This window comes from Carcharodon carcharias, chromosome 1 (genome assembly GCF_017639515.1).
Source record: "Carcharodon carcharias isolate sCarCar2 chromosome 1, sCarCar2.pri, whole genome shotgun sequence".
Classification (NCBI taxonomy): domain Eukaryota; kingdom Metazoa; phylum Chordata; class Chondrichthyes; order Lamniformes; family Lamnidae; genus Carcharodon; species Carcharodon carcharias.
This window is the reverse complement of record NC_054467.1, coordinates 33,111,986-33,136,261: the sequence shown is the minus strand read 5'-3', so window position 1 is coordinate 33,136,261 and position 24,276 is coordinate 33,111,986. Positions and strand designations below refer to the sequence as shown.

The window sequence follows — 24,276 nt, the reverse complement described above, 5'->3', positions numbered from 1 at the left end:
TGGCTGATTTAGTTGTGAACTCCACCTTCCATAATGTCTGCCTTTCATAATCCTTTGACTCCCTTGTCTATCAAAAATCTATCTAACTCAGCTGGGTCATTGAATAAATTCAACGATCCAGCCTCCACAGCTTTCTGGGGAAGATAATTCCAGAGACTAGTGACACTGAGTGAAAACAAAATTCTCCTAATTTCTGTCTTAAATGGCAGACCTCTTATTTTTAAATTGTGTACCCTAGTTCTAGTCTCCCCCACAAGAGGAAACACCTTCCCGGTATCCACCCTATCAATTCCCCTCGGGATCTTGTATGTATCAATAAAGTGACCTCTCATTCTTCTAAACTCCAATGGGTATAGGCCCAAACTGTTCAACCTTTCTTCTATATGGGTTCTGTATCTGTGGGAGTTAACTCTTTGAAAACTGAATATAACTTCACAACATTATCTTAGCATAAATGAAAACGAAATACTCTTTCAAGCTCTATAAATAATGATCACAATATGTTCTGCAATAAGCTCTGTGAATCACAGCAGATTTTCGATTATAATGAAATAAATTTCAGCAAATTTAAAATTTAAGTTCTTGTTTTTTAAAAAAAAAGACAGATGCAGCATTTGGTTGCTTCTCATCATACCTTTTGGGTATGTTCAAATTGAGTGAATGCACTGCGGACGTGGCTATGCCCATTAACATCAAACTATACTGGATCCATTTCATTCCCATTGATCTGTAACGGGATTTTCCAACATGATTATACAACAGCTTGTTTTTGTCCTGTCTATACGCTAGCTGCATATCTGTATTCATTGTAAGTGTAAGTTGAATCATATTACATGATCAAATTTAAATAGTGTAGAATTGTTTACCATAGTTTGGAGTAAAAACTACCCTTTTTGGTAAACTGTCTGCCTTGGTTCAGTGATAAACACTCATCTTTGGAGTAGGGCTCGAACCCATGACTGTTTGAGTCAGAGACTTGAGCATATAATCAAGGTATCATCTTTCAGAGGTAGTAAATGAATCTGCCTTCTCAGCGGAAACAAAATTTCTCCTGACACTCTGAAGAAGAGTAACCAAGTTCTCCTGCTTTTCTGGCCAACATTAACCTCTTTGTTAACGTCACAAAAACAGATGACCTGCTCATTTATCCCATTTCTGATTCCTGGGATCACTGTTATATACAAATTGGCTGCTTCTTTTCCTGCACAACAGTGACCACATTTTAAAAAATTACCTCATTGTCATTATTGAAGTGCTTTAGGATGATCTTTCTTTTATTTGTTCATGGGATGTGGGCATCATTGGCCAAGCCAGCATTTATTGCCCATCCCTAATTGCCCTTGAGAAGGTGGTAGTGTCCTGAAGTTATAAAAGGCATTAAATAAATAAATACAGATTGTTTGGCTTTTTAATTGGTTGGGTTTGAGCAGGGAAAACAGAAATTCATATCAAGTGATCTAAATTTCCAGTGTATGTTACACTTCTCTGTGTGAAAATAAAACTATATATGGGAATAAAACCCTAGAGGACATGGAAAACATCCCCTTTATTGCATCGTTTGGAACAGCAGTTCCAACTTTGGTAGCCGTGCTGGAAAGTAAATGAATTGGAGGTTTAGTAAGTTTTCATGGATGATAGTCGTATAAGTACTGGTATCATCGTTATCATCATCATCCATTCATCCATCCATCTCGAGTGTTTCAGAGGAGTATAACCAGAAAAAAAAAATTTACAGCCAATGATTTCAGGATGGGTGATCCAAAAACCTGATCAAAAGAGATGAGTTTTAAGGAGGCCTTTCAAAGGGGTAGAGAGGCTTGGAGAAATGGAAGGGTTTAATAAGAAGATATGCTGCCTAGGCAGCTGAAGGAATGGTTGTCCATAGTTGGGTGAAAGGAGGGAGGGATGCACAAATGACCATAGTCAGAGGAATTGGTAGCTTTGAAGGGGTTCTAAGGCTGAAGTAGATTATAGAGAGGGAGAGACGAGGTCCTGCAGGGATGCAAATACAAAGATGAGATTGTTAAATTGGTATCAGAGGCCTGGGAGCTAATTGTGTTCAATGAGGATAGGAGTAATGGATGAGCAAGACTTGGTGTGGGATAGGAAACAGACAACAGAGTTTATGATGATCGACAGTCTAGACAGCATGGAGCATGGGAGGTCTGAAGTTGACAACAGTATGGATGAAAGTTTCAGCCGTGGATTGATTGAGACAGGATGGAGGTAGGTGATTGTACAAAGTCATGCAAAGGATATGAGGTTAGATGCTCAACCAGAATGCTGAAATTGGAAACTCAAAATGAACTGAAGGTGGGAGGGGTGGATGGAATCAGTGGTAGCATGAGTGCAGTTTGTAGGAAGATGTTTGTTTTGGAATTCCCTGTGTTCAACTGGAAAAATTTGCGGCTCATCCAGGAATGGATGTTAACGAGCAGACTTAACAGCTCAAAGTAGAGCTGGATGTCATCATGCCACATGTGTAAGCTGACCCGCTGGGCAGAATTTTACGTTCTCCCACCAGCAGGTTTGTAGATGGGGTGGTGGTCATGTTCGGATGGCCTTCCCACTGGGCTTTCACCTGTCCTTCTGTCTTGGCAGTTTACGGTAGTATGGGTGAGGCCTAGACTGGTCCCTGCCATTGCCCCAATTGAGGCCCTTAAGTGACCAATTAATGACCCCTTAAGGGCCATTTCCCATCCAACCTCAACTTTTAGGCTGGCAGGAGGAGTTCAGTGGCAGGGGGAAGCCCAAAAGGTAACCCTGCTCAGGCCTTGGGTGGTTGCATCCATCAACAACCTCCTTTCAACATTGGGTGCCTCCCCTGCCCCAAACCAAAATGTCTGGCTCCTGGGGATGCTTCCTGCTTCCCAGGCCTCTCCATTAACACCCTTACTCCCCTTTTCCCATTTCCCCCCCAAGCCTCACCTCCTCTCCCTGCCTTACTCCTCTCCCTGCCCCAAGGCTCCCAAAACTTACTGGGTCCTGGACTCCCAGGACTTAGACTCTGGGGACTGCTTGCACTACCAGTCCTGTCCACTGCAGCTTCTGATGTTGCTGTGACTGGAGAGCTACTGAGGTAGGACTTCCTCCCAAGTGAGGGGTGGAAGTCCTGCCTCCAACCCACTCAAAAAATCATGGCCAGTATCTGTGGATGATGTTGACAAGGGGCAGCACATAGGTGAGCAAAGGAAAGTGGCTGAGGAGAGATCCCTGGGGGGTGACTCCAGAAGTAAGGAGTAGCATGAGCTCCTTACTCTTGTTGTTGGAGTTGGAGAGGAAAGTGCATTACGGAGATTGTTGGAAAGGTTCTCTTTGCTCTTCAAGACAACTCTGGACAGTTTTAGCAAAGGAGAATGTGACTCAACAGTGATTGAAGTAGTCCAGCCAGACCTTGGAATGGATGATGAAAGCAGTTTCATGTCAGAAATTTTCAAGTCTGTATCACTTGGACTTTAAGGAGCAAATGTTACACCAAAGAAATGACTGGAATGTGAGTGAATGCATATAAAGCATGTGTACTGTTTTTTGTCCATTGCTCCCAAGCCATAAACGTTCTCTGCCAGTCCAGCTTTATAGGCGCTCCCTGACTTCACAGCAAATATAAATCCCAACACCAAGTCGAAAATTAAACAAAAAAAAACCAGTTCTATCTATCTCTAATAGTTCACAGAAATGGTTTAGAATTCTGCTTGTGCAATCCCTTTTTGCCTGTCTTGTGTGCCCCTATGAGTTATTTCCCCATTTTGGAGAACATGCTTTGCATAGGCACAAGTTATAGTTGGAGGCCTTTCATGCTCTGAGCCATAGGAACATAGGACCAGAAGTAGGCTGTTCAGCCCCTTCAGCCTGCTCCGCCATTCAACTAGATCATGGCTGATCTTCTACCTCAATACCATTGTCCCGCATTATCCTCATATCCCTTGATGTCTTTAATATCTAGAAATCTATTGATCTCTGTCCTGAACATACTCAATGACTGAGCCTTCACAGCCCTGGTGGGGTAAAGAATTACAAAGATTCATCACCCTCTGAGTGATAAAATTCCTCCTTATCTCAGTCCTAAATGGCTAACCTTTATTCGGAAACTGTGTAACCTGGCTCTAGGCCCCACATCCTTCCTGTTGAGCCCTGTAAGAATTCTGTATGTTTGAATGAGATCACACCTCACCCTTTTAAAGAATACAGGCCCAATCTCCTCAAGCTCTCCTCATAGGACAATCCTGCCACCCCAGGAATCAGTGTGATGCAAAAAAACAAAAATACCTGGAAAAACTCAGCGGGTCTGACAGCATCTGCGGAGAGGAATACAGTTAATGTTTCAAGTCCGAATGACTCTTCATCAGAACCAAGGAAAAATAGAAAAGTAGTGAAATATAAGCTGGTGTAAGGGAGGGTGGGACAGGTACCCCCAATCCCATTTGTAGTGCACCTAGCATTTTCTGTTGTATGTCCACCAAACTTCTCTGGTTACCTAGGCCTTTGAAGTCAGTGGGCTGAATAATACAGGGGGGTGGACCGCACGCCACCCCCCCCACCATCCACCAAAACCATGTCAACGTGAAGCCAACCGACCATCTCCACCCCTAAGCAGCCCCACAGCCATAAAGTGCTGTGGGGCTCATTAACGAGGGCCAAGTGGGGGGCAGAAGTCCAGTCCTCATGGCTGGCAGCTCCATCAGTCCTGGCAGCGAGAGGAGGGCATCATGGTAGCTGCTGGGACTGCAGCTGAAGAGAGGAGTGCAAGGCCTAGGATCCCTGGAGCAGGTAAGTCTGGGGTCTTGGTCTGGGGGGGGGGGGGTGCGGTATTAGGAGTGTTAGGGACAGGGGCGGTGGGGTGGCGAGGGCAAGTTTAAGAGGGGGCGCAGGTAGGAAGGAAAAGGAGGGGGTGGGGGCGCTGTACAAGCAGCAAAGGGCAACCCCCGAAGAATGACCCCTCCCTTTCTTCCCATCCTTTAACTATTTGGGGTTAAAAATTGGACTTCCTGCTGCTGCCCACGTCAAATGTATTATGGCGTGGGCAGCATATTATTAGGGTCATTGGCTTGATAACAAGCTTAATTGACCTTTAATTGGTCATTTGAATATGGCGGGCGGACTGTTGATTTCAACACCCGCCGTTTAATGGGAACAAGCTTGAGGGTGGTGGGATGGCTGCCCACGCTATTTTACCTGCCCCATCCTGTGAGAATCACACCTGCCGGGGCATGTAAAATTCAGCCCAGCATCTGAGATCTCTACAGCAGAGCTGGTATGTGATCTTACCTTCCAGTAAGCTGGCACCTGTTGTGTCTCTAAGGTTCTTGCGTTCGAGGTGTTGTTAATAATTATTGTTGGAGTCTTCTGAGGTAGAGCTTAATGTCAATTTTATTCAAAACATAATAGAGAATAACTAAATCTGGATTGAGACTTCATCCTTTTCACAAGGCTGCAAGCAAGAACCTGATCATGATTATCATGAGATCTTATGGCATTTCCTCAAGGTGATGTGAATTGTCTCATTTACATATTCACATTAACTGTTTACATACCTCACCCTCCCCCTCTGCCCCAAGTCTCTGACTTCATCTCTGATTCACAGAGACAACCCCTTTGGCAGTTTCACCAGTCTATCGGACTGTGTTTTCAATTCTCTTGGGGGAGTTTGAGAATTCGATCTCTCCATGCATTTTCTCAAACTCTGTTGGGCAGAATGAGAATTGTCAGGCTGCTCTTAGCTTTTCAATTCCTCCACTCTAAGTCAATTGTAAATCTGTACAAGCTCTTCTACTTAAAAGTAAACAATCCTGCTTTTGGATTATCCTTCTATGGTGGGGTAGAACGATAATTTAGCAATGCCAGATTAATGTCATTGTTCTTTTTAATTAAACCTTTACTGTCCATGCTCCCTTTTCGGCCTTACCATTAGCTTGCGGGTATCTCAGTGAGCTAGTCATGTGGACAAAGCCATAAGATTGAGTGAACTCCCTGAAGTATTCATTAGCAAACTGTGGCCTATTGTCTGAAATGATGAGGGCAGGAATTCCCATGTATGCTGATTGATAGTGCACATGATGCAATTGGATATCATCTCTTCTAATGATTTGGAGAGCCTTGGCCACCACACCACTCACAAGGTTTTGCTCTGGCATGGCACTTTGTGATACCTAAGTGACTTTTTTACACCTATAGTGTCCTAACCCCTTGCCCTAATCCTTGCAGACTTGTGGCCAGCGATTCATCACGTGAAGACCTCTCTACACATAGCCTCTAAAGTGTACCTGGTGCCAGCTTCTAAGTTGGTGCTTGGTTAGGTCAGATTGAATGATGTTGCACCTTTAGGAAGATCTGCTTCCACTTCTCCACGGCTTCAGCACTTGAAAAGAAAGACAAGGACATGGATTGGCTTTTCGTGTGAATAGAGAGGAAATAAAGAAGTGGCTATTGAAAGAAGATGCAATTTTTCACGCAGAGTGTGTATGGTTGGTAAGGTTGCATTCAAAAGAACATAAAAAGATAAGGGTGTGAAGAACCCCTATGCAACATCCCCTTCAGCGTTGCCACTAACCATAGTCACAACTTTCTTCCTATCTGTGATGGCCAGTACATTTTCTTCCATGGGGTAGAGTGTTTAAAGGTAGGTTGCTTCTCTGCTGGTAACTTCCTTAAGATCTCCACCTCTGTAACCCTCTCTCCTCCTTTAAGGAATCTGATGATTTTAATTTTTCAAAGGACAAATGATATCACTACCTAATCAATCAAGATCGACTGCAACCAATTTGGTGGAATGTTGAGTTTAACCTGAGGTTAAGATGGAATATAATTCACTAGTTATACTGCAAAAATGTATGATCGTGACAAGTACCAAGTACGGGTTCATATCGAGCAGGACGGCTGGGAAGTGTGAAAAGTTCTTTCTTTCTTCTTTTCCGATTCTCTTCTTGGTGCCCCAGGTCATCTCAACTTCTTGCTCCACTCAGGAATGTTGGACCGGAATCTTCCTTGAGAGTTCTTCTCCACTGCCTACTTCACTGAGGCCTCTCAAAGTCTCTTAGTTTATATCTTTGAGGGTCAACACCTGGATGGATTTTTGACCGGCTTATGGTCGTAAAAAGATTTACTTTAGTCCAAAATGCCCTATAAAACATTGAGTTCTTTGGCTAAACCTTGGGTTGAAAAGCCCACCTTTTAATGTCATTCACTTGAGCCTTCGCACATACCTTCTGTCCTTGATAAAACAGGCCTAAACCTTAAATCATCCTTTCCTTATCTCACCCTAGGCAGTTCTCCTTACTCTCCCAGATCAGTTGCATCCTCCCCCAGAAACATTCCATCTCTGGCCTTTAAAGAAAACTTGCAAATTTTGTTTCTGCCCTGTCACCATTTATTTATGGCCAAAGCTGTTCATGAGGCCTGTGAGTGAACTGTAAATACTGACTATCCAATCTATCTGTTCTAATTCCTTATCAGGCTGTTGAACTGTGGGGTTGTTCACTCAAAAGCACACAAATGAACTTATATATTTCAGCAAACATCTTAATTTGATGAGGTTAAATGAAAAGCCTAATATTTGTAGTATGCTGTTTGTTTAAGGTATCTGCCCAGTTGCTCTCCCACTAAGCCTCGACTCACCAGGGGCCCTTCCGTGCTCAGGACAGCTGTTATCACCTAAGAATAAACATTCGCTGATTTGTTTCAGGAGACTTGAAATCTTAAGTAACTTCCTGGAAAATAAAATTTACAGCACCAACCCTTTCCTTTACCTATTTCAAGCTCATTATTGAATGTTTTTTTTCTATTAGTATGTTACTATTTTATAATGGGTGCTACTTAAAACCTATCTTCTTGATCAATCTTTTTTTCACCAGTCCTAATATCTCCGAATGGGTGTTTGATAATGCTCCTGTGAAGTGCCTTGGGATGTTTTATGATGTTAAATGTGCTACATTGATGCTAGTAGTTGTTATTGATCAGAGAATGTCCCTGACGTGGCCAAGTAGTTGATATGCAGCATGCAAGATTTGGCAGAACTAAAGGTTTCAATAGTGCTGATTATGTGACTATGAGCACAGTAGAGTGAAGTGTGGTGCAGTGATTACAGGTGAGTGAAGAGAAGTGAGAATGAGATAGTATTGTGAATAGTGAGATTGGAGGTATGAGCAAGAGAGCAGCATTCTTACTGTGACAATTACTGTGAGGTCATAAAACATCTTTCACTGTACACAGAGTTAGCTTTAACCTGTTTTTGATGGATTCTGCTCCCTTGCTGTTGAATGATCTCTTTGATCTCTACCTTGCTGCTTTCCACTTGCTTCCTTTGGCTGCTGACTGCACTTTCATTGGAATTGGTTGAACAAGATCTTTGTGCTCCTACTGTTGCTCCTATCTTGCAAGCTCCTCAGTTCCTTATAATCGTGCAATGAGTCATCACTTTGTGCCCCAAACCATCATGAATTCTCTGCCTTCCAACTCTCATAATGCTGTTTCCAGTTCAAAACTCCTTTAAACAAATCCATAAACACCCTCTGTGCTTCATATTCTGAAGGATTCATTGAATCACTGGTTGCTGCCTCCTTAGAAGCAACCTTCCCAACTGCTTCATTTTCCTCTGTGATTTTCCTTTCTTTCTGATCCTGCCTGTTGAGAGTTAACCTCCTCCATCTCTTTTCCTGTCCCACTTACCTCACCCACTATTGCCCCTTTGGACTTTACCAGCAGATTGACAAACGTCACCCCTCTCCGCATTTACCTCAGAATGTCCATTTGTTTATAAGCCAGGCTGTTGCCATCCAAGATCTTATTGTGACAATTGGATTGAGTCATGGCTTTGTTTGGCTCACGGTGACAACTTGCCGCTTACTAAAATCTTTCTGCCTGCCTATATTTTCCATCACATGTCCTGTCACGCAGGCCCTTATTCCTAAATCACCCCTTGGCCTTTCCTGCTGTGACTTCAGCCTCTTCTTTACCTTCACCCACCTCACCTTGTTCTGCTTCTCTCACCTCTCCTTTAACGTTCCCTACAGTTCCCTTCCATCCTATCCCCTGTTTTAGCGATGTTTATCCTCCTTTCTTTCCCTTTAGCCTCTGCACCATGCGACTCCTCAGTGATTTTCAATTTCCATTTCAACTTATCCCTTCCTCTCTCCTATCATCCATTCACCTCTCTTCCATATAAACTCTCCAACAATTATTCATGGCCACCACTCTTGACCTCTCTGTTGTCTTGGTCATGAGAATGGTAATCTCCGAACACTTCCCATCCTTCATTGCCCATGAGCTCCTACAAGCATCTACCTCCCCAGCTGAAAACCCTCTTTGACCAAGTTTTTTGTCATCCCTCTGAACAGCTCCTGCTTTGGCTTGGTGGCCATTTGTTTCTAATTACGCCTCTGTGAAATACCCTGCTTTTTGTGTTAAAGGCACTCTATAAATACACAATGATTTGCTATTTTTTGAAGTAGGTTGCATGCTATTCTCCCAATAAATTCCATTTTATCTTTGCTCTATCTGCTGTGTTATCACTCCCTCTTTAACTCTCCTCCCCTTTTTACTAATTTGTTAAAATGTTGCACATCTTTCAGTCTTCAGCTCTGAGGATGAATCATGCCTGTAACATTAAGCTTGTCTTTTTCTCTCTCCAATCCTTTCCATGGAAAATTGGTCAAAATATCCCAAAATGTAACATGCATATAATGGAATCGGTAAATAAATAGCAAATGAGATTCAATATAGATAATTTTTAGGCAGTATATTTTGGTAGGAAGAATAAGGATGCTATTTATTTCTTAGAAAAGTAGTGTCTAAATGGGTTAATTTTGCAAAGAGGGGTACAGATTCAGAAACCATGAAAAGTAGTAACCAGGTTAACAGCCATAAAAAGTGGAAGCAATGCACTGGGGTTCATCTCGAGAGGAATTGAATTCAAAAACAGAGAAATTATGGTAAGCTTATTTTAAAACCTTGTTTAGTCCTGAGTGCATAGTACTGATTTCCATATTATAAAAAAGGATATAAAAGCACTGGAGAAAGCGCAACATTTACAAGGATCATACCAGAACTAAATGGGGATAGCTATCAGAAAAGATTGAACAGATTGGGTCTCTTTTCTGTGGAAAAGAGAACCAAAGAAGGGGTTGGATAGGGCAGATGTAAAGAAGATATTTCCACTTGTGGTTGAGACCAGGACTAGGGTTAATGTAGTGACTAATAAATCCAGTAAGGAATTTGAGAGAAACTCCTTAGTACCTGATGAGAATGTGGAACTTGCTATTGTATGGAATGCTTGAGGCATAGATGCATTCAAGGGAAAGCTAGATAAGCACGTAAGGGCGAAAGATTATGTTGCTAGAGTGAGATAAAGTCAGGTAGGAGGAGCATAAAGAACTGGCATTGACCAGTTGGCTGCATGGCTTATTTCTTTGCTGTGAAATTTTACACAATATAAATTGTTTTATTCTCACTTGTGCCTGGATTTGTGGGTAGGATATGAAATAAGCACAGGGGAGAATGAGTGAGTCTCCAGCTTCAAAACAAAATGTAAACAAAATCTGTCACAACCAGCAGAGATGAATTAATCAGAAATGAAGATTTTCTCCCTGACTTTGTGATTTAACTGTTTAAATCCCTTGGTTCTTATTTTAGAGATTGGGATATATTCTTCTCTGATTGCTTATTTGAGTGAAGAAATTTTACACCTCAACAACATATTTGCACGCATATGAGACAGATATACCTCGAAGTAAAGCAACTAAATGCACTACAAAGGTGGCAGCCAACATATTCTTTGAGTATCTATAGGTACTATAAAATTAGGGAGACTGACATACACTTGACAACAATTGAGAATTGTTTTTTTAATATCACTGTGCTGATTTGCCCTCTAATTTTGCTGCTCTACTGCTTTATAATCTTAAATTAGAATCCATAGTGAGTCATTTAATGAAGATCTAAGCAAATAAAGGCAAAATGCAGATCTGGCTACCAGGAAGTAATACATTATTTTAACTGTTTTGCTCTTCCAAAAGTGTGAACCAATCTCTTGCTTCTGCCAATGTTCTACTATTACCATTCCGTAGATGTGAGAAAATGGTTTGAGGTGACAAATCTGCTGATGTTTTCACCATCTCTCTGGAGAAGCGTCTGGATCTTGTTCTGTACCCCGCAGACAATCTCATTATCTGAAATATGACTGTTCGCTCTAGGGAGAATTGCAGAACTAGTGCAGTGTGCAAGAGGTTAGGTATTTGGACTGAAATGAACAAATGGATCAATGGATGCCAATTTAATGAGTATACTGAGTGAAATCCATAATCTCAAAATACTTCACAATACTGAATTCTAGTTACTGAATTAATAGGGTATTTGAACAATTTTTAACTGAACAAATGAAGAGGCTGTGGCAATTACATAAATGCAAATGAGATACAATGTTAGTCTATAAATGGCCAATAAAATAAGCTGAGTGATTAATTTAAAATTGAAGGTGACTGCAGCAATTCAGTAAAAAGGAGTAATAGAATATTACCTCTCTCTTTGTGTTGCACAGGGGTTTCAACATAATTGAAGATGAATACTTAGCATTTAATTTTGCATACTAGATCCTCAGCTAGTTCAAAATCAGTGGGGTGGCATGTGTGCACCTATTTGTAAATTAGATTGAAACAAAACCCTCTTGGTCAAGTTAATGACATTAATTGCTTCTCTCCCATTTCTCTCCTGATCACAGGGACTCTGATCACTTATTTAAGCCATTTTAGTTATTCTGCCTCTTGTCTTCTGCATTTGAATTAACATCCATCCCACTTACTGAAGTTGAATTAGGTACATTTATTTTAGACAATCTATATTCTCTTGTTTTAATGTTTCATTTATTTCAAAGTAAAGATAGACAAACTTGGGTGGCTTAAGGAAAGCCCAATGATTGTTAAATCCCACACTCCCCTTTAAATAAAAGGATACCACCTTCCTGAAAAAATGCTTGCTAAATTTTTTTTTGTCTAAAATTGTGTGGTGAAATAAATTGGGCAGATCAGGCAGATGTAGACTTTTTCTTGCACATTTCAGCTAGATATAAGTTGTGCTGCAATCTGAAAGTGTGAGCTGATAATGGCATAGTGTAGGCAATGTGACATCTGGGACCTTGGTGCACAGCAGAGCCTGTTATTTGGTTCTGCTTTGCCAACATGTCAGAAAGTTACTTGTGGTCTGAGCTGTTCTTGTTACCTTTTGTTTATACAAGACCAAGGCATAAAACAACATATTTTATCTTGTTATGGCTAGTTGTACTACATACTTGTGCGCCAATGAGAGCAACTTCAGCTTCACAATGATGCATTGAGTTGTGTGTCCAATTTCAGTTTAGAAAAATATGGTGCGAGACCCTCAAACAATGTAATGTACCTTGATTTTGCATTAGCTCTAATTTCTCTTGGGAATTGTAAAAACTTTATCTGTCATTATGATTGGAGAGGCATTGTGAGTGGGTGCCTGCTGTATAATGATGCCCTTGGTCTCTTTCTTCTTGTAATTTATTTCACCTTTGTCCTGCTGAAAATCTGAAAGTGCACTTTAATAAACTGTTCCATTTTGTTATGGATTAGGATCAACCATTAAGGATAACATTTTCAGGCTTCACTGTTTGCTTTTGTTATCTGTTGGTGTAAGATATTTAATTTTTTGCTGTTTTTTTGCCTAATTCAAGTTATATTTTTGAGCCCTTGAGTTTTAGTGATATTTTAATGGAGTAAATTAGAACAAAGAAGGCCATTCAGCCTTTGAACCTGTTTCAGCATTCAACTGAATCGTGACTGGTCTGTACCTTAACTCCATCAACCCATCTTTATTCTGTAACCTTTAATGCAGTTGCCTAACAAAAATCTATCAATCTCAATTTTGAAAGTTTTCAGTTGACCTAGGGCAGATCTAGGGGTTGTCAGTAATAAATATTGACTTGCTTTGCATGCTTGTTAAACAAATGTTTTGGGAACATCGAAATGTTTGGTTAGATATCAGAATTCATGATTATCATGATGTGCTCTGTTTTAACTTGTATTCTTGAATGCTTGTAAGAAAATTGGCGTGACCTTACTAACATGTGTAAATATTCACCAAAAATGGTGTGCAATCCTTTCCAGCAAAGCTGGGAGTGATCCCTGCAGGTTCTAACACAATATATGTAGTGTAAAACCAATTCTGAGCAGTCATTTTTCACTTTTGAGGGGCTGTCAGTTTATCTGAAAATGTTGTAGTAGTACAGATGTGGCAGTGAATGAAGGCAAATTGCCAGTTTTATGCTGTCAGCTTGATGCCAGCTAGCTGATGTCACAGGATGATGGATTAATGCTGTTGGTTAGTGAGCTGTCAGTGAAAAATGACTGAGCATTCTTCCATGAGGTGACTATTAGTACAGCAGACTGGAACAAGGTACCTCAGTGCCTGTGTAGGCTAATTAAAAACTCTGATCAAATCCCTACAGAGACTGGCTTCATCCTTGTTTTGCAATATCCAATCATGCACAGTTGTCTCCATTCTTGAGGCATCATTTGAAGAGACAGTGTGCATGTTTTATGAGCTTGCATAAGCATTGTCTCAGAAACACTACCAATAAAGTTGATGTAGTATCCTCTTTGATGCCATTGCAGCTGTTCAACAAACGTCTCATGCTATTAAATCCTAAATCATCTGAAGCTACTTGCTACAGGATTTGTAACGGACTTGCTAAATATAGACGCTTTTGAAAATGATGTTGCATAAAGTTTCAAGTACACAAAAGGCATTTATTTAAAAAAAAATAACTGTTAACAAGGTACAATTTATGTCTAGATCATAAAGAATATTATTTAATTGCCTTGCTGGATAATATGCCATCTGCAATTTCATAAAAGGAAGATTTTTGTTGGGCTATCGAGGGTTTTAGAAGGCATTGAAAGCAAGCACCTGTGCAGTATGATGCAACTGAATGTTGGACTGTAAACCTGCTGCAAGATTTTATAATGTATAACATTCTGTTGGGTCTAAGCGATTAAATTATTTCATCATTTTTATGTAGAGTCTTCAAGAATGGCATAAATTACATGGATAATGGCACAATTCCCAGTTCACCTCTATAGCTATTCCTAACAGCTTGGGCTGTTATAAAAAAGAAGAAATACTCAGTAGGTAGGTATACGCCTGACAAAGAAAAGGCAGGTTAACTTTCAGGTGACACAATTTAGTTATCATGAAGGGTTCCACTTGAAATATTTAAATAAATTTCTTTCAGTTGCTGACTGACCAGCTGTGTATCTTGGCTTTTTTGTTCACATTTCCAGCCTCTAAAATTTCTCTATTAACCCCTTGAGTACTCCTAAGCTATTAGTGAGTCCATCTTATCTCTTCCTCCATGGGATTGCAAAGCCAATTTAAAATTCTATCCCCCACCCCCAATTTTACTCATTCTCAAAATAACCCGCGCTTATTTGTTTGAAAGTTACAAAACCCTATTCAGAGATGTGTTGAAAGCTTAGGAGGAGGGGTTGACATTATTACAGTATTTCATTGCCTAGGATAATATTTAAATTTGTGAAAAGAGTAAGGTGCATTTGGGAGTGCTGTGTAAGTTCAACTTGTAGTTCCACGAGCGAACAAAACTAGGTATTATCTTTTGTATTTTTTTAACTAACTATGTAATTGTGAAAGAAATTTGGTGTAGAAAGTGTTTAAGTAGGGCACAAAAATCTCATCAATCATAGATGCTATAAGCTTTTTTTTATTCATGGGACATGGGATTGTTTACAACAATTGACAGTGGTTTCATGGTCATCATTGGACTTTTAATTCCAGATTTTGAATTCAAATTCCACCATCTGCCATGGCGGGATTTGAACCGGGTCCCCATAGCATTACCCTGGGTCTCGTGATTGCTACCACGCCATCGCCTCCCCCCTCTCTCAGTAATAATTTTATCTACTGTCCCCATTGATTTATTGTATTAACAATTATAAGATTTCCTTTCATTTTAAATTCCGTGCACCATGGTGGTCATTCTATTTGTAAATTAGGTAATTAACTTTTCTGAAGCTCAGTATGTGATAATACATTAAGATCTATGAACAATCAGTTTGAATCAGTACCAAATGAAATTCTCTGTGTACCCATTTGTAGACAAGCTAAATTCTGACCCATTGAAATACTGAAGGTTCACATGATTTAAATATCTGCTCATTAGGAATGAAAGATCTACCCGAAAAATCTATCAAATTGTATCACATTTTTGCAAATTTTAAGAAGTATTTGCAAGTTGCAGTTACATTGTTACCTCCATGTTTCAAGTAATTATTGAAATTGAGAGTACAGCTCGGGTGTTGGTTCCAATCTGAAACCTGAGTGCACCAAAGCCATAAATTTATAATGCTTGCACTATATCTCCAGTACAGTACAAATCATACATTAAAAGTTTCAGGCAATCTGTTACCTCCTGCAACTTCTAAAGTTTTGTATCACATCTGCTTTTTCCCTAATTAAATAGACGTTCCTGCCTCTTTACTTCCAATTAAAAATTATTGTCCAACCCGTGAGTTGCGTTACGGCCCCAAAAGCCTCTCTACATGGCCCGTGGAGCGACTATTGAAAATGCCGATAAGATGGGTTGTTGAGTTTGAAGAATTCTGCAGGGGACTGCTCCTCCAATGACGGTCTGTTTCTCTCATGTGTTTGTTGCTCACCATTTAGCCTATCAGCAGCAAACATGCGAGAGAACCAGGCTGTGGTTGGAGGAGCAGTGAACGCTGGCAACTGTGAATATGTGAAGATAAGGAGACCCCAGAGTGTGCAGAGCCTCCGCTCACCGCACTTTCCCATGGATCCAACCATTTTCCCCCCACTCCTGGTGCTCTGGCCTGGCTCCGGCCGCTTTCACGCCACTTCTGGTGCTCTGACCCGGTTCTCCTCGTGTTCCCCCGGTTCTTGATGCCATCATTGATGGCACCCGTTCGGACACTGCTAGGTCTTAGGCCTTGCTCCAGGTTCTCTTCTGCTCTCCATCACCTCCCCTCCACCACCCCAACCGATTTAGTGAGGATGATTGAGTGTGCGCGAGGGGTGAGCGTGTGTGTGTGTGAGAGAGAAAGAGGCAGGGTGAGAAGGAGAGAGAAGTGTGTGTCTGGTTTAATCCCAGTCTCAGGGTTTTCACTCACCCTCACCCCCACACACCAACAGGCACTCTCACCCACTCTCAGTGGGTGAGTGTGTGAGTGAGCACTTGAGACAGGGAGTGAGTGAGCTGGACACACACAGTCTCACCCCTTCACACTCTAATGGTCATCTTTATTTGTTACCCATTTTTAAAGTTGTCAATTTATTGCTGTGACATTTTGTTTGTTGCTCAGCAAGTTGTTTCTTTTTGTACGTCAGCTTGATTTTTGAAATTCATGTTTAATGTTGTGTCAAACCCTATCTTTCTAAAATTTGTTTATTGCCCACCCCCCGAGTATGAGAAAAATTGAAATGTGGTCCCCCCATGTGAAAAGGTTGGGCAAGCCTGTGTTAAAGGATGTCTGTGAAGCTCCCCAATTCACCTTGGTGCCAGTCAGATTGAGTTTAGTCCACATTCAAAGACATGAGCTGAGTGCATGTTGAAGCTGGCAAATGCTGCTTTCAGATTGGCAGCCACAGTGTAGCTAAAGCACAAGTTAACTAGCACAGTTTTATTACTCAGCTAGTTTAGAGTTGGATTTAACTTTGCAAACCTGAATTTTGGCTGTGAAATATGAATGAGTACGGTTGCTTCATTTTCCTCTGCCTAAGTGCTGCCATGACATCAGTCTTCCTGAGGTTGAAAATCAGTTTTCGAAGTGTGTTTAAATATAGCAGTGGAAAACAGATTTCTTTATCCCCCTCCACTTTGCTCCCATAAGGCCATCCACTTCCTGTCTGTTTGCTGCTCCTCTCCTTCTCACTGTCCTTTTCATTGTGATTCTATAAATCAGTGGCTGCAGAAAGTGAACTCGTGTTCAGAAGAAATTTTTCATAATTTGCTAAATGGAGAGAGATGGGCTTAAGTAAAGTTTTCCCCTGAATGTTTCAAAATGTTTAGACTTATATTTTGTAGACTAATTTCAAATAATTAAGTGGCAAAAGTAGGGATGATGAACATTTATGTAAAAAAAACACAAGTTATTTACCTGTGCTTCAGGAAAACAATGGAAAGTCTCTTCCTTGGGTTCGAAAATTGGACTTCAGTTTCAGAACATTTGAATTTCTGATTCTGTTTGACATGTTTTACTATGTTAAAAGTGCTATATCAATGCAAATTGTTGTTGTAACGTCAGGCATGTTGTATGAACTTACTCAGCACTAGCCATGAGGGCTAGGATTTTCAGATGGCAGAATTTCCCTTCCCTCCATCTGAGGAGTTGATGGTGACCCCATCCCCACCAATAATGGTTGCCCTGAAGCCATTTCACACTCCAAGGAGTGTTAGTTGGATGGGTGTGGGACTTCTACCCCTTACCCTGGAGGAAATTGCCCCGCAGAGAGCTACCAGCCAGTCTCCCGCCCGAGGACTGAGCAGGGTCACTTTTTGGGCTACCCCTGTCCCTAATCTGCTCACGCCAACCTAAACATTGAGGCTGGGCGGGAAATGGCACTTAAGTGGCCATTAATAGGCCACTTAAGGGTTTAAAAACAAAAAAACTGCGGATGCTGGAAATCCAAAACAAAAACAGAATTACCTGGAAAAACTCAGCAGGTCTGGCAGCATCGGCGGAGAAGAAAAGAGTTGACGTTTCGAGTCCTCATGACCCTTCGACAGAACTTGAGTTCGAGTCCAGGAAAGAGCTGAAATATAAGCTGGTTTAAGGTGTGTGTGTGGGGGGCGGAGAGATAGAGAGACAGAGAGGTGGAGGGGGTTGGTGTGGTTGTAGCGACAAACAAGCAGTGATAGAAGCAGATCATCAAAAGATGTCAACAACAATAGTACAATAGAACACATAGGTGTTAAAGTTAAAGTTGGTGATATTATCTAAACGAATGTGCTAATTAAGAATGGATGGTAGGGCACTCAAGGTATAGCTCTAGTGGGTTTTTTTTTATTTTATATAATGGAAATAGGTGGGAAAAGGAAAATCTTTATAATTTATTGGGAAAAAAAAGAAGGGGGAAACAGAAAGGGGGTGGGGATGGGGGAGGGGACTCACGACCTAAAGTTGTTGAATTCAATATTCAGTCCGGATAGGGGCTGACCTAGGTCTCACCCATCCCATTGTAAAATTGCAGAGAAGTCAGGGTGGACAAGAGCCCGGGGGGAAGGCCATTTGAAGAGTTTAACAGCAGTCCTTGCCTTTAAACCTGCTGGTGGGGAACGTAAAATTGTGCCCAAGATTCCCTCCTTAAATCCACTTTAGTTTGGCCCAAAGAATTAAGCAACATACTTAGTGAGGTTTTATTTTCAGAAAAAAATTGACCTGGAGAAACAGTTCTCTTGATATCATTGGTAAAATGGGATCATGTTATCCTTTTATTAATCTGCTTGGGCTATATTCAATTACTTACAGGGCTTGATTTAGCATTATTATAAATCAAAAAATCATACATATAAATACAGACATTGGGCTTCATTATCAAAGATGACTTATTCAGTTCATTGTAGTGGCAATATTTTTAGCAGAGATTCAAAACTTTAACTACCATAGAAAAGCTGATGTTCTGTCTGAAATCACATGATACCCATCCAAATAAATATTTTGGATATGATGCATGTCCTTGGGTCTTGGGAAAATGTTGATAAAACATAGGGAAGTGCCTGGCTTCCTTTTAAAGTATGAACAGTGCTGCATGAAGCACTATGTATATAAAAAAAAATCAACCAACTAATGAAAAAATACTATCTGTAGGCAACATTTCACTATTTTCACCATCTCTAAAAGCATTTTTGTTATCTATTGAATCTGATTCCACCACACTCTCAGTTGGTGCAGTAGAGATTTTTTTTTTAATTCATTCATGGGATGTGGGCTTCGCTGGCTGCACCAGCATTTATTGTCCATCCCTAGTTGCCCTTGAGAAGGTGCTGGTGAGTTGCCTTCTTGAATCGCTGCAGTCCATGTGGTATAGGTGCACCCACAGTGCTGTTAGAAGGGAGTTCCAGGATTTTGACAGTGAAGAAATGGCGATGTATTTCCTAGTCAGGATGGTGAGCGACTTGGAAGCGAATTTCCAGGTGGTGGGGTTCCCATCCATCTGCTGCCCTTGTCCTTCTAGATGGTAGTGGTCGTGGGTTTGGAAGGTGCTATCATAGGATAGTGGACGGTGTCAAGCTTCTTGAGTGTTGTGGGAGCTGCACTCATCCAGGCAAGTGGGGAGTAATCCATCACACTCCTGACTTGTGCCTTGAGGATGGTGGACAGGCTTTGGGGAGTCAGGAGACGAGTTACTTGTCACAGGATTCCTAGCCTCTGACCTGGTCTTGTAGCCACAGTATTTATATAGCTGGTCCAGTTCAGTTTCTGGTCAATGGTAAACCGCTGGATGTTGATATTGGGGTAATGCCATTGTACATCAAGGGGCGATGGTTGGATTCTCTTTTGTTGGAGATGGTTATTACCTGACAATTTTGTGACACGAATGTTACTTGCCACTTGTCAGCCCAAGCCTGGATATTGTCCAGGTCTTGCTGCATTTGGACATGGACTACTTCAGTATCTGAGGAGTTGTGAATGGTGCTGAACATTGTGCAATTATCAGCGAAGATCCACACTCCTGACCATATGATGGAAGAAAGGTCATTGATGAAGCAGCTGAAGATGGTTGGGCCGAGAACACTACCTTGAGGAACTCCTGCTGTGATGTCCTTGAGCAGAGCTGACTTACCTCCAACAAGCACAATCACCTTCCATTGTGCTAGGTATGACTCCAACCAGTGGAGAATTTTCCCCCTGATTCCCATTGACTCCAGTTTTGCCAGCGCTCCTTGATGCCACACTCAGTCAAATATGGCCTTGATGTCAAGGGCAGTCACTCGCACCTCATAACAAGTTTCTGTGTAGAAAAGATGTCTCTTCAACTACCTTCTGGTTCTTTTGCCAATTTTCTCGAATCTGTCTTCTGGTTAGTGAGTAGCCTAGTAAACAGTTTATCCTATTTACTCCATCAAAACTCCTCATGATTTAGAAAATATCTATGAATGCTTCCTTAACTTTCTTTGTTCTAAGGAGAACAATCCCAGCTCTCCAGTGCCTTCACCATAATTGAAGTCCTTCATTCCTCGTATAATTCTGTAACCCCTCCAAGGCCTTGACATGCTCTTCTGTGTTCCTGGACTCCAACAACTTGCATTTATATAGAGCCTTTTATGTAGAAGAATGTCCCAAGCCACTTTAGGGGCTTATGGATAACATGCTTAAAAATAAAAGAGGTGGGGGGTGGGGTTGAGTGAAAGCTTTGTCAAAGAGACGCTATAAGGAGGGCCTTAATGGCGAAAAGTAAAATCGGGAGATGGAGAGACTCGAGGATTTTTCAAGTGTGCATTCGATTTCCAATGTGCACGTGCTCTCTAGGCACATTTTAAAAGTTTTTCCATATCAAAAAATATTTAACTTAATAAGAAATTGACTAGTGTATATCAGTGAGACTTAAATGGTTCAGTATAGATTTTTTTAGTTTTGGGTACTTGCAGGTGAAGGACTCAACACCCTTATTAAAAATGCTTATTTTTGGTTGTAAATCCATTTTCAGCTGTATTAATAAAACTGCAACTTGGTATCACTCTTAAATACAGCAAGAAGCGTTTTGGTGGAAAGAAAATGAAACAAAACATTAGCATTCTATTACACTGCTAGGATGTGCTTGTTCTTTACCTTTGTGATTATGCAAATAAATTTTAGCAGAAAGTTGAACTGTAACCTAACCAGTGCAATTTCAGGTGCATTTTGTGTGTAAGTTTGTAGATATTCTACTCCACAATATTTGATTTAATAATTTGTTGTTTTATAGAAGGATGACAGTAAATTTGTATGTCAAATTGCCTAGTACTGACTATAAATATGATTCACAATGGTTTTCAACTATGGAATCTTATAGCAGAGAAGACAGACACTCTGCCTGAGCTGGCACTTTGAAAGAATTTGAAGCATTTTAGTTGAAAAACTACAACCTGGTTTATGTTTAATTTAGTTCCCCAGGCCAGTTTTTGTCCCCCCACAATCCTACAAGTTAGTCTTCACAGGCTTTTCCTAATCCCAGTGGTTAATTCATTACAAGAGAGGTGGACCATTTCAATAGCTGCTGCACATTGTCAATGGACGCTTATGTAGGAGCTTGTAGAGGTGCTCTGGTTTCTAATTTTTCTCAACAAATCATTAAATCAAATATTATGGAGTAGAATTTCTACAAATTTGCACACAAAATACGCCTGAAATTGCACTGGTTAGGTTACAGTTCAACTTTCTGCTTGGAGGGCTACAGAATTATACCAGGAATGAGGGACTTCAGTTATGGTGAAGGCACTGGAAAGCTGGGATTGTTCCCCTTAGAGCAGAGAAAGTTAAGAGAGAATTAATAGATATTTTCTAAATCATGAGGAGTTTTGATGGAGTAAATAGGATAAATTGTTTACTACAACAAACACAGAAAATGCTGGAAAAACTCAGCAGGTCTAACAGCATCTGTGGAGAGAAAAACAGAGTTAACGATTTGAGTCCGAAACGTCTGAAGAAGAGCCATACAGACTCGAAATGTTAACTCTGTTTTTCTCTCCATAGATGCTGTTAGACCTGCTGAGTTTTTCCAGCATTTTCTGTTTTTGTTTCAGGTTTCCAATATCCGCAGTATTTAGCTTTTACCTAAACTGTTTACTTGGCTACTCACTAACCAGAAGACACAGATTTAAGATTTAGGCTTTGAAAGTTCCTATGGAATCTGATTCGACCAACTTTCAGGTGGTGCATTCAAGATCTTAACCATCACCTGTATGAAAAGAATTTCTCATCATTTTGCCTCTAGTTCTTTCGCCAATTATTTTAAATCTGTAACCTCTGGTTGCTGATCCACTTGCCAGAGGAAACAGTTTCTCCCTCAATCAAAACGCCTTATAATTTTGAACGCCATTTGTATGTGGACAAAAATAATTAGAATTTAGGAAACTTTCATCATGTTGAAATTGATCTCAAGTGCACTGCGCTGTATTATTGATATATTTATGACAACTATTTTCTGAACACTTCTTGGCACAGTGCAAAGAAACATTGGATGTAACATTTGAAACCAGTTTACTGAAGGTAAAAACATTTCTGACATCCTTTTGCTTCCTTTTCATTGAACACTACATCAAGGGTTTTCCAACAATATTGTTGGACATGCATATTGCTGATGTTTTTTCTGTGACTGTTATTTTAATGTGCTACTTTATAGAGTTTGTATATTTCTTTGTCAAATTGGTGATGTATCTGTAAATGTGGCTTTACATCTGCAATGTTAATTCTTTTCTTTGCATGGGAAATGTCCTTTTATTGAGGTTAAGTGGACTGAGACAGAGTTCCTTGAAGAATAATTAACAATTGAATTTTGTCTGTAGACTTTGCCCTCTCACAGGCTTTTCCTAATCCCAGTCGTTAATTCATTACAAGAGAGGTGGACCATTTCAACAGCTGCTGCACATTGTCAGTGGACACTTATGTAGGAGTTTGTCGAGGTGCTTGGATTTCTAATTTTTCTCATTCATTTCCCGCAGACATCAGACCCTGCTGAGGTAATAGTCCTGGAACGATGCGACATTGTGGAGTGCAGAGATAACAGGAGCACAGCATTAACTATCAGTGAGTGTTGACCTGACAGATACTCAATTCTGGATGATTTCAATTTGAATTTTACTGCCATGAAAAGTGTTTGATTGTATTCTAGGATTATGTCATTTTCTTTAATTAAAAAAAAGAAATTGGTTTGATTAATTTAATTGAGTAACACATATTAAAATAAATTTTGTATTTTGTAAATTGTGATTATTGGTAACAATTGTTTGGCTACTTTCTGTTGAACCATTTTAGTTGAAAAACTACAATCTAGTTTATGAATGCAGTTGACACCCTAGGTGAGAGATTTTTTGGGCCTTATATAATGTAGCTTAGAATCTGCTAGCCTCAGGCTATTTTGGAGCAGAGTTGAATTTTTTTTCAAAAGTGCTAACCTAATCTACTGCTCCGATGTATGCCAAGTATGTCATCTTTGAAACATAATTTAAAAGGGAAATCAAACATACGCAGGTTATTAGATGCCTGAAGTGCAGTAGGATTTGATGAATTAATGGTTCAGTGAGTAAATGCACTTCCTATTTTTGTGCTGAGATTTAGACCAAGGTCCATGTTTAAATTCTTAAATTACACTGAACTACCTGGTGTCAGGCCTGGTGACCTGGCATTAGGCCAGCCCCGGAGGATGCAGAATTTGGCTTCTGCTCCCACGAGCGATGGAAAGGAAAAGTAAAATCAGCAGACTTGCTGACATTGGTATTCATGTTGTCACCTTTTGTGGTAATCTGGGGTGCAATACACCTTTAAGAGAATATGAGCAGATTGACCACGTGACTGTAAGACCCAATAGCTATGTAGTGCGGGCTGCAATGTTAATGTTAGTCTAGAGTAGGGTCTGGTTGGAGAAGCACACATCATGTTAGTGCTCTGTTGTCTGTGTAAATAAATAGCATGTGTTTCATTTCACATTGGTCTCTGCATCTGCAGTATATTGTTATCGGCTCACCCGCTAACAGATAAGCCTGAAACTGGTTCGCGAGCAAAGCGAGCTCACAGTAGAACATAACAACTGGCGACGAACCAAAACACGACCAGTTGACGACATCAAGGAAAGCCGCGAAAACTCAACTGAAGTGAATCAGTCGTGCCTTGTAGGCCGATTGTAAGTACAGCCCTCACCATAGCCATTGAAATTATCTCCCTCCATTGTGTCACAATTTGGCTGCATCGAATCGTTTGATCAGATCACCGATGACTGGTCCCATTTATTGAGCGTCCCGCGTTTTTCTTTTGGCCAACAACATATCAAGGGTGGAGAAGAGGTGGGCGATCCTCTTATTGACATGTGGCAGTAAAACATACAGCCTAATTCGTAGTCTAACAGCATCCAACGCCCCAGACTCCAAGAGCTTTGATGAGCTGATGAATCTTGTGAAGAGCCACTTTCAGCTGAAATCCTTGGTAACAACGCAGCGTTTTGAATTCAATTCGAGGTGCTGTGCCCCTGGAGAGACAGTCGCTTGCTATGTAGCAACCTAGAAACAACTGCCAGAGTACTGAGTTTGGGACGTTGTTT

The 24,276-nt window shown here is 40.7% G+C and overlaps 1 protein-coding gene across 1 annotated transcript in view; it reads left to right on the top strand.

Moving 5' to 3' along the window:
- inpp4b (inositol polyphosphate-4-phosphatase type II B) overlaps window positions 1-24,276 on the top strand; it is a 900,896-nt gene that overhangs the window by 304,746 nt on the left and 571,874 nt on the right. Inside the window, exon 4 of the mRNA XM_041213287.1 lies at window positions 22,685-22,769. Within this exon, the coding sequence (XP_041069221.1) occupies window positions 22,685-22,769 (85 nt within the window). The remainder of the gene's footprint in view (window positions 1-22,684; window positions 22,770-24,276) is intronic.